The sequence below is a fragment of the Panicum hallii genome, chromosome 9 (genome assembly GCF_002211085.1).
Source record: "Panicum hallii strain FIL2 chromosome 9, PHallii_v3.1, whole genome shotgun sequence".
Lineage (NCBI taxonomy): Eukaryota > Viridiplantae > Streptophyta > Magnoliopsida > Poales > Poaceae > Panicum > Panicum hallii.
The window spans coordinates 13,118,664-13,129,529 of NC_038050.1; the positions used below are offsets into that span (position 1 = coordinate 13,118,664).

Below are 10,866 nucleotides of genomic sequence, written 5' to 3' on the forward strand. Positions count from 1 at the left end.
GTGCTCTTCTCGACTACAGTACATAAGAAGAGTACTTAGCTGGGAAATCCGCTAACTACGTCTTGGAATTCAATTGACGAGCATCGTCTCTGCACAAACCTTTGGTGAACCTTCGGGGAGGCCAAGATCGAGACCGGGAATAGATGAGGGCGTTTCCCGCCCGTCTTTAGTCAGAAAAAAGAAAAACCAGCATGGGCCAACCCCTCGGTCCTTGCTTCGTCAGGTAAGAGGCCCAGGACGCAAGCCCAATGCTCCATCAGCTTCTGAAAGAGTACTTCACCCAGATGGCCAGCGTGGGCCTGGCCGACCGGGGAGGGGCGAGCCGAGGCTGGATCTCGTCCTCGTGCACGTAGCGCTAGCGCCCAGCATGAATGTACGGCACGATCGAAACGACTTCCGCACCACGCGCCGCAGGTCCCAAGCGCACCGACGGAGGACGACGGCGTGTAGATGTATCCCGTTCCGGGGGGTTATCCGTAGATCAGGATTAATACACTCTCTCACAAGAGAAGCTTGCATTGTCTTTGCAAACAGTACGGCTGGCTATATTATTCTTTGGAGGACGTTGGAATTTCGGGCCGTTGGATATGCGCTCCAAGGCCCTGCTTGGTAGGCTTGAATCTCTCTGATCCTGGGTCCTTATGCTAAAATAAAATGGAAATCTGTTACCCATCTCCCTCCGTCCTAGATTATTAGTCGTTTTGACTTTCCTAAATATATAGTTGTATTCTATATTTAGATGCATAGTAAAATCTATGAATATATAAAAGCCAAAACGACCACTAATTAGAATGAAAGAAAGGAGTATCTTTGAACTAAACTAAGATGCAAATTATAACCTTAGTACAACTCAAAGCTAAACATGTCTATGGTGTGCTCTCCATCTCCAGCTTTACAAATTCCTGAGTTAGGGATAACTAGCTCCAAGAATACTTAGATTTGGAGATCTGCTCGTGTGAGTCCTAGTCAACCATGTTACTTTTTCCAGCCATCGACTAGACGACATCACCCAGAAGACATGATGCGGAAATTGAATACCACGGTATATATTTCCTCCATTCTAAATTACATAGCGTTTTCGCATTTCTAGATACAAAGTTTTTTTATATGTATCTAGACATATCATATATTTAAATGTATAGTAAGTACTATTTATCTAGAAATATCAAAATGACCAATAATTTGAAACCGAGAGAGTATCATTCAGCCAAGCACTTCGCTGCCGCTGAGTATCGCTCACTCCTAACTGTTTTGTCTAGACGGTGTTTTTTCCACGTACAATGGCTTAGGACTTGATCTAAGAACAAGTGAAACATATGGAGATGGAGGAAGGGACAAACCATGTAACTGAACCTCATAGACGCGTGATAGTTCCACTTCTTTTAGTATCATATCTCCTTTATCCAGCGAGACATTACCCTAACCGACAAAAAATAGTCAGGCAATGTCTATGACAGTCTAGTGCCTTTTGAAACATATCTGTATATTGTCACAGGAGATGATGAAGACATGTACTCCATTCAAACAGGCTCGAAAAGGTGCCGATTCAGGCCGGTGTTTTAAAGAGGAGCATAAGACAAAGCACGCTTAGATTCAGCAATACTGAATCTCGCCCTTCCCCGGCGGCGCTGGCCATGTGCATTACCTTCAGTTCACTAGCCGCCGTTCATCAGTAACTGGCCTGATCATCAGTTTAATCCTGGTCCACCCGGCCCATCGTGTCAGATGGCTCAGACATCGATCGCGCGTGAGTCAGGCTCCACGATCAGAGGGCGAAACAAGACTACCCAGGCCAATCGCCCTCGAAGCATCTCCTACGATCATTGTAGTAGAAAGCAGTACTGCCGGCCAAAGACAGGAAGACATGGATAATCCAGCGAGCCAGAGCGTTCATGTGATCTTAATCAGAGCCGGGTCAACAGTAACCACGCCGGCCATTAACTCCCTGTCTCCACATACTGCCCGGATGCAATGCAATTCCGTTGACATGGCTGATCGACCAGCTGACTTTCGATTACTCTACCCCCGCTCGCACGTGGATGGCGCCTTGCCTGTAGCACTCCGGCATGCATCCCCAGGCAGCCAGCCAGGCCGGCTTTGATCACGCTAGGTAATTAGCAGCCCTGCTTTGGTCAAATCCCAGTCGGAGATTATTGCTGTAATGAGCCGAGATCCCCGCAGTTTCCGTGTCCGTGACAGTGACCAGCTGCCTGCGAGCTGATCGTCACTGCCACTGGCAGCGCGGTTTGATTCGCCCGACGCGCCGGGCGCTCGGCTTTTCATGCCCCTCGCCCCCCGCGCGCGCTTCAAGCACCGCCACCTCGGATCCCCCGCGAGCCGGCCAGCTCCCGCGGCTCCACTGACCCGCCAGCGCCAGCGCCGGTGCCGGTGCCCCGTCGTGCCACCTAGCTCGCTCGGCGGCATGAAGCGGCACAACGCGGGCGAGCTGCCGCTGTCGTCCGCGACGGCGGGCGACGGCAAGCGGGTGGCGGAGGAGGAGGAGGCGGAGGACAAGATGGACAAGTACGACAAGGGGAGGATCCGCTGCTCCAGGCTCTGCTTCCTGCTCGCGCTCGCCGCCACCATCTCCATCCTCGCGCGCCACTGCTACGACGCCGGGCTCGGCCGTGGCGGCAATGCCGGCGTGGTGCGCATCGAGGCCGCGCACGCTCCGCCTCCGCCGTCGGTGCGTCAAGAGCGGAAGATAGTTCCGATCGCTCGGCGCGAGTCATCGGTCTCCGATCGTTCCCCCTCGGCTCCTGCCGACGCCGTCGACGACGCGTCGTGGAAGCCTTCGGCGTCGGAATCGGCTCGGTCTGACGATGGAGACAAGACGCCGCCGAAGGAGAAGGGCTCGCCCTCGGCGTCTCACGGCAACAATTACGGCGGCCATCCCTTCGCCCGCGCGCTGGTGGCCGCGGACAACAAGGACGACCTGTGCGGCGGGCAGTACATCTACGTGCAGGACCTGCCGGCCCGCTTCAACAAGGACATGGTCCAGAGCTGCGACAGGCTCTCGCCGTGGACGGACATGTGCAGGTACACGACCAACGGCGGCTTTGGCCCGCTGCTCCGCGGCGGCAAGGGCGCGTTCCAGGGCACCGGCACCGGCTGGTACGACACCGACGAGCACGCGCTGGACATCATCTTCCACGAGCGGATCAAACGGTACGAGTGCCTCACCGACGACCCTGCCCTCGCGGCCGCCGTCTTCGTGCCGTTCTACGCCGGGCTCGACGTCGCGCGGCACCTCTGGGGAAACAACGTCTCCGCGCGGGACGAGCTGGCGCTGGACCTCGCGGGCCTGCTCGCCAAGCGCCCCGAGTGGCGCGCCATGGGCGGCCGCGACCACTTCTTCGTCGCCGGGCGCACCACGTGGGACTTCCGGAGGAAGGCCGACGGCCAGTCCGAGTGGGGGAGCAAGCTGCTCAACCTCCCCGCCGCCAAGAACATGACCGCGCTCGTCGTGGAGGCCAGCCCGTGGCACCTCAACGACGTCGCCATTCCGTACCCGACCGCGTTCCACCCGGCGAGCGACGAGGACCTCTTCTTCTGGCAGGACCGGGTGCGCGCGCTCAACCGCACCTACCTCTTCTCCTTCGCCGGCATGGCGCGGCCCGGCGACGCCAAGTCCATCGAGGGCCACCTCGTCGACCAGTGCAAGGCGTCGCCCGTCTGCTCGCTCATGGAGTGCAGCACCACCGGTCCGGACAACAAGTGCGAGTCCCCGGCCACCGTCATGAAGCTGTTCCAGAGCTCGACGTTCTGCCTCCTGCCGCCCGGCGGCACCGACACGCGCCGCCCCGCCTTCGACGCCGTGCTCGCCGGCTGCATCCCGGTGTTCTTCCACCCCTCCTCGGCGTACGTGCAGTACAGCTGGTTCCTGCCCAAGAGCCACACCGAGTACTCGGTGTACATCCCCGAGGAGGACGTGCGCAAGAACGCGAGCGTGGAGGAGAGGCTCCGGAAAGTGTCGCCGGAGATGGTGCGGACGATGAGGGACACCGTCGTCGGCCTCATCCCGTCAGTGACCTACGGCGACGCGACGTCGAGGCTCGAGACGACGGTGAAGGACGCGTTCGACATCGCCGTGGCGGCCGTGATCAACAAGGTGACGAAGCTGAGGAGAGGCATCGCGGAGGGTCGACCGGAGGAGGAGAAGCTGGAGAGGTATAGCTGGAAATACCCGTTGTTGGCAGAAGGGCAGAAGCCTGAGGATCCTCACGAATGGGATCCCCTGTTCAATTAGCTCATCATGATTGCAAACATTTTGTGTGACATTGTTGGGTAAAGAATTTAGGGTCGTTTTGAACGCGAGAAATTTTTTCCTGATTTCTAGTATTAGAATTGAGCTATTTCTTCATGTAAAATTCCTGCATTCCAAGCATGCTCTTACCTTTTTCTTTTTCTTGAACGTCTAAGAGAGTTTATGTTCATTGTATGAGTGTGGGGGAAAAGTTCTAATAGTGTTACACCGCATGATAAAAGTTCAACTTTATTCTGGTTCTTTCCGTTTACACCTCTAGTTCTGACCGCATAACTTTTTTTTTTGGAGAGGTTCTGACTGCATAACTAGATGGTTACACCCAAGATTGGGCCAAGAATGATGCTGGGCCTTTTGTGATTGGGCTAACATTGTGATTTTGGGCTTAACAATATACTAATCATAGAGAGGTTTTGGCTTTTTTTTTCCCCTCGGAGGTTTACGTGCTGAATCAGTCAATAGTGGCAATGGAAAAGATCAGAAAGCATGAAACAACAGATATACTGAAAACAGTAACGAGATAAAAAAAATAATCAGATTGAAATTATCTGCTACATCCCAATCAGGCTGCACCCAATACACCATCACAGCCCACAACAAAAAAAGTAGCAGCGTCCGACTATGCGAGCACTAGCCAGGAATACAACCAGTGGGCGACCCGAGGGGCGACCGCCTTGGAAGGTGTCGTGGCGAAGGTGGCAGAGGAGACACAGAGGAGCAGCTAGGTGCGAGGCGGCGGCGATGGAGAGCTGCAGACCGTCCGGGCTGGCTCTTAGCTCGTCATCGTCGTAGTAATGGGATGGTGGAATGACTGGGTACAGATTTCTTTCAAAAAAAGATGAAATGGGTACAAGGATATACACGGAGTACGTACAGAAAAAGTAACACACATGTTGACATGTAGGCGACCTGCTTCTTCTCCTAAAGACAGTTTTGAGTTTTCGAGCCCCTCCCAGTTCCCCCAATTCCATTTACAACCTTGCCAGCAACTCGCAACAGAGCCGGGCGTCGCCAGATTTCTCAAGCTGAAGATGAAGAACTATCGTTGGGCCACGAACAAGTTCCAGCCCACGACGGCCCAGCTCACGAGTCTCTAGCCCAGATTAGGTCCATGTGCTTGCAGTGCAGGCACATGTAGCAAGCGAGTCTAGTACAATATTGATATTACGTAGAACAATAGGAACTCGAGACCCCGCGAACCCGGTCGACCAGCTAAAACTACACTTAACATGGTAAAATAGGAAACACCGACTCGCCACAGATGAGCTTACGAACCGAAACCTGCAATCTTATCTCCTATAGCACAAGAACGGCAGGGCTCGAGTGTGCTCGAAGATGCGCATGCTCCTCCCCTTCCGTATGTTCCAAGCGGTGAACACTATGGCCGACGCTTTCGTCCTCTGCAGCTTCTTCGGTAGTCCTGCAAGTTCTTGTTGCCACCACACAGCAATGTAGACACCCGGGCTCGGCGTCTTCACAAGGCCCTGTGTCGGAGTATACAATAATTATACATATATATGTTTTTCTATATATATAACTTTTCCATGGAACCAATTTTTTTCTGGATATAGAAAAGGCAAGAAAAAAGGAGGAAAACCAAAAAAAGGAAAAATTAGTTGGCTTCTCCGACGCCTCTGCGGGGAGCTCGTCGGCCGGTGATTCCCATCGCCCTCCCCCGGCCTCGCCTCATGAACCGCCGTCGCCTATCCTTCCCTCCGGTGGCTTCCACCGCTCGCGGAGAGCGCGAGAACACCGGATCCGCCTTCCCTGCAGCAGCGAGCGGTGGGCAGAGCCCGAGCTGCCTCCCGGCGGCAAGAGGAAGGGGAAAGGGAAGGGACATAGCCGGCGCGGCCATGCTGCTCGCGATCTCCGGAGCTAAAAGAACGTGCAAACTGGATGTTGTACGTAGATTTGGCTGAGTATTCCCCACTTGTCGTCCACTTCCATCGAATTACATCTGGCTCATCTGACAGTACCAAATCCCATAGCCTGATGAAACTTGCCATCTCCTCGACACACTCCATTCTCTACAAGCCACGAGTCCAGCTTTGATGTTCCAATTCTTCCTTCACTGATCGGTTTTTCCTCCACGCTAGCTTGAGCAGGTCCGAAAAGACATCCATGGGCGCTCGGCAACAGATTCTAGCCGTGCTTTGTGCAAAACCAAGGAAACGCCAAACCCGGCCGGGTGACCAAACCAAAACTTTGGCCAGTCGCCTCTCGTGTAACTCGCGCGCGTGCCACGGCGCCGGTGCCGCCCGCGCCTGCCGTCCAGATCGGTCACCGCGAAACAGGCAGCGATGCGCGCGCACGCACCTGCCAATCCGGTGCCGGCTTTTAGCGGGCGGCCCTCCCCACAACTCGGTCACACCGACTGCCCTCCTGAGTCCTGACTCCTGACCCGTGAGCACTGGTCCCGGTCCGCTGGGGCGGCTGCTCCTTTTCTGCTTCAGGACCAGCAACAGCACAGGGAGCAGTCCTGGAAAGCGATGCGCGCTCGTGTTTCCTTTTTTTTTTCTCTTTTTTGTTAGGAGATCTTTGACTAATTAACTCCCTTTTTTGTAGATTAATCATCATTTTTCTAATTTCTTTTCCTGGCACGAAACGGGATACCGACAAGTCTCGATCTCCCGTTGATCTCCATCTGATTGACTTACGAGTACTACGGCCCTGCAGCGATCCGTTGGTACAGGAGATTCCGCAATAGCCACGCCCCTAGTGCATCGGATTCTTGAGATCAACGCGAGGAGCTTTGAGAGCTGGGCTCCGCAGATCGGCTGCAGACAAGGCAACCGGCCACGGTCTAGCTCCACTCTCAAGTCTCAACCGATCCACTCCACTTGCAAAAACCGATGAGGTCCACCACCGTCGGGCCAAGCTTCCAGAAAGACGCCGCCGACAAGCCTGATGCCGCCGCCGGTGGCGTCCTCTGGCCGTCCCGGGCATGCTACCTCGTCGCTCTCGCCACCGCTTTCTGGGCCGTGGCGTCCATCCTGTTCCAGCCGTCGCCCTTCTCCCTTCCCCTGCTGCCCAGCGTCACCGTCAGCCAGCACCCACCCCACGAGCAGCCGCCGCCGCTGTTCGCCGGGCAAGCGCTGGCTCAGTCGAACCAGACCGTGGCGGCGGACCGCTGCGCGGGGCGGTACATCTACGTGTACGACCTGCCGCCGCGCTTCAACGACGACATCGTCCGCGGCTGCCGCACGCTCCGCCCGTGGATGGACATGTGCCCGTACATGCCCAACTGCGGCATGGGCCGGCCGCTGGGCGCCGGGGGCGGCGCCTTCCCGGGCCGCGGCTGGTTCGCCACCGACCAGTTCATGCTCGATGTCATCGTCCGCTGCCGGATGCGGCGCTACGCGTGCCTCACGGCCGACCCCGCCCGCGCCGCCGCCGTCTTCGTGCCGGCCTACGCCAGCCTGGACGGCGGGCGGCACCTCTGGAACGGCACCGCCACGCGGGACGCGCTCGCGGCGGACCTCGTCGCGTGGCTCGCGCGCCGCCCCGAGTGGCGCGCCGCGGACGGCAGCGACCACTTCCTGGCCGCCGGCCGGACCGCGTGGGACTTCCTGCGGAAGACCGACGACGACGGGGACTGGGGCACCAAGCTGCTCAACCTCCCGGCCGTCCGGAACATGACGGCGCTCGTCCTGGAGGTCGACCCGTGGCACCGCTCCGCCACCATCGCGGTGCCTTACCCGACCTACTTCCACCCGGCGGCGGCCGCCGACGTGCGCGACTGGCAGGCGAAGGCGCGCGCGGCGGAGCGCCGGTGGCTCTTCTCGTTCGCCGGCGCGGCCCGGCCCGGGAGCAACAGGACCGTCCGCGCCGAGATCTTCCAGCAGTGCGGCGCGTCGAGCCGCTGCGGGATGTTCCGGTGCGCCAAGGGGTCCGAGTGCGAGTCATCGCCGGGCGCCGTGATGCGCCTGTTCGAGAGCTCCGTCTTCTGCCTCCAGCCGCGCGGGGACACGGCGACGCGGCGGTCCACGTTCGACGCCGTCCTGGCCGGGTGCATCCCGGTGTTCTTCCACCCGGACTCGGCGTACACGCAGTACACGGCGCACCTGCCGCCGGACCCCGCGAGCTGGTCGGTGCTCATCATGCATACCGACGTGACGGACCGGAACGTGAGCATCGAGGAGACGCTCGCCTGGATCCCGCCGGAGACGGTGAGGGCGATGCGCGAGGAGGTGATCCGGCTCATCCCGAGGTTGGTGTACGCGGACCCGAGGTCGACGCGCGTGGACTTCAAGGACGCGTTCGACATCGCGGTGGAGGCGGTCCTCGACCGAGTGGCCAAGCGGCGGCGGGGCGATGTCGTCGACGTCGAGGGACGCTGACGGACGGGTCTCCGGGCTGGGGGATCTCATCAGCTGTCTCGGCTCTGCCACCGTCACGTGGAACCCCCTCCTCGGACGACGTGCGCGCACGCATCTAGGAGCATTTGGATGGACGCGTGTCTCTTCCTGCCATGCGGCATGGGCGCATGGCTACGGCGTAGTGGCGCGCTCTGCGGAGCAGCCCTGGGCATTCGTTTTTTTAGCGTGGTTGGGTTCTGTGTTTTAAGGGCTTCGGCGGAAACAGGGTAATTTTGTAAGTTTTGTTTTAATCCAATTGATACATATGGTCATTTTGAATAGTTTATCCAAACTAAAGAAGACTTTTGTTTTCCAATGATTGCTTTTACGGTGCTGCTAGCGTGATCGGATGTCGTGACATTAAAATAAAACGTACGTTCTAATATCAAAATAAAACATATAAAATGTTAAAAAATTGTAAGATTGCAACATTAGAAAAATACGAAAAAGAATAGGTCAACGTAAACGTCCTATTCTGAGGAAAAAAATTCCTGCCGCAACATCAAACATAATATTTCCAACAAAAATCACCGTATGATAGGTTGAGATTGAGCACAGTGAAATATTAAAATACAAACACTGCAACATCAAAGTTAATAGATGAAACACCAAAAATGAACTATTGCAACCTTCGCAATAGCACTAGTAATATCCAAAAATCTCTACTGCAACACCATAAAGTACCCATTGCGACATCCAAAAATCTCTATTGCACCATCATGAGATATCTATTGCAGCATGACTACTCGGTACTTCCCTGCCACAACCTTCGCTCCTCCTCTGCAATCTCCCGGAGTTGCCTGCCATGGCCGCCGCCCGGAGCTCCTCCGGGGGCCAGTGCGGCTCGCCCCGGCGGGGAGCGGCGACCGTGGCAGGGGAAGGCACGGGGAGCGGCGGCCCGACCCCCCACAGTGTGCGCTCCGCCTGCTGCCGGCCGCCTGGAGCTCCTCCGGCGGTAGGCGTGGGGCCCGAGGTTGTCATGCCACCAGAGTTCAGATGCAAGGTCGTGTTGAGATGCATGCGCGCGAGCGCCCGTGGGCCAGAGAGAGAGACGACGCTGGAAAGTTCGTGTGGTTCAAGGATAAAGGTGGACGAGAGGATAAGGAGGAGCGGACGGCATATGTTGAGTGATCGTGGCATTTGATTTTTCTAATTGCATCGGATGTCCTTTATAAAGCATTACCGTTACTTTTATGTTAGCGCCTAAAGAATTTGCTAGCTACGACACAAACAAGCTGCATATATTTGGTTCAGGTTATCCGTACTCTGGATTAGCTTATCCGAATTTTCAATGTGTGGCTTGCGTCTCCCCTCCTCCCCCCACCCCCAACCCCCACCCCCACCTCATCATAACCAACAAATTTTGAACACTGTGTGTATGATAAAAGTCTTATGAAAGATAGATAGGAAATCCGGGCAAAATCGGGATAATTGGAATTCCATGAGACTTGGCCATTCCCGATATTGCATTGTTGAACGACCCTTATAGCGATCATCCTCCCCCCCCCCCCCCCCCCCCACCACACCCCCCAACCCTGTTTTCCCGTGCGTGTGAGAGAGAGATGGGCCGAGTTGGACTACTAGATGGGTTGGGATGATTGGTTTGGACCTAAAATTCTGGAAGGTTTCTATAGATAATTATACATCAAGTTTGAATTTAAATTAAATTACTATTTACACTCCACTCATATCCAAAAACATACGAAGAACCACATCAATCATGTATAATGTTCTAAACTACTGCACATATCTAAATTACTATGGATTTTTGAGGTTTGAGGAGAGATTTTGGCTTAGGTTTGACCAACCTCTACATGCATGAGTTTGAACCATTACACAACATAATTAATAAAACTGAGATTTTTACACAATTAACATAACACAAAATATACTCTTCGGTATGTTACAATAAGAACGATACAATAAGATCGAGCATAAATTGGCAATAAAGTTAGAATGATACAACATTAACTCTTCGGTTGGACTCCGACAGAAGTTTTGCTGAAAAATAGCAAGAAATTGCTCGGGCCAAATACAGAGTTTTGGTCGTTGTGCACTGCAAATTTATCCGTTTGCCAGACTTGCATTGTTACGTCTTGGGAAGTCTTTGAAATCTGCGTGTACGTATTGAGCAATGAGCAAGTGGCACGAGCTATTCTACTCAATTTTAGTGGTAGATCAAGCTTCGTGCCTAGAGGTAGCTTCTTCTAAAATTTGCTCTATATGGTACGGTAGATCGAGCTT

At 55.1% G+C, this 10,866-nt stretch overlaps 2 protein-coding genes across 2 annotated transcripts; both read left to right on the forward strand.

The window, feature by feature from the left end:
* The first annotated feature begins 2,247 nt into the window (after window positions 1-2,247).
* On the forward strand, window positions 2,248-4,511 carry LOC112876645 (xyloglucan galactosyltransferase KATAMARI1 homolog). Its single transcript, XM_025940798.1, has one exon. The coding sequence runs from the start codon at window positions 2,282-2,284 to the stop codon at window positions 4,247-4,249; it is 1,968 nt and encodes a 655-aa protein (XP_025796583.1). The 5' UTR covers window positions 2,248-2,281; the 3' UTR covers window positions 4,250-4,511.
* A 2,390-nt stretch (window positions 4,512-6,901) lies between these two features.
* Window positions 6,902-8,843, forward strand: LOC112877741 (xyloglucan galactosyltransferase KATAMARI1 homolog). Its single transcript, XM_025942098.1, has one exon. The coding sequence runs from the start codon at window positions 7,117-7,119 to the stop codon at window positions 8,602-8,604; it is 1,488 nt and encodes a 495-aa protein (XP_025797883.1). The 5' UTR covers window positions 6,902-7,116; the 3' UTR covers window positions 8,605-8,843.
* The last annotated feature ends 2,023 nt before the right edge of the window (window positions 8,844-10,866 follow it).

Bases quoted from the DNA above. Each gene is read 5' to 3' on its own strand.
- LOC112876645 (XM_025940798.1), top strand. From the start codon at position 2,282: ATGCCCCTCGCCCCCCGCGCGCGCTTCAAGCACCGCCACCTCGGATCC.
- LOC112877741 (XM_025942098.1), top strand. From the start codon at position 7,117: ATGAGGTCCACCACCGTCGGGCCAAGCTTCCAGAAAGACGCCGCCGAC.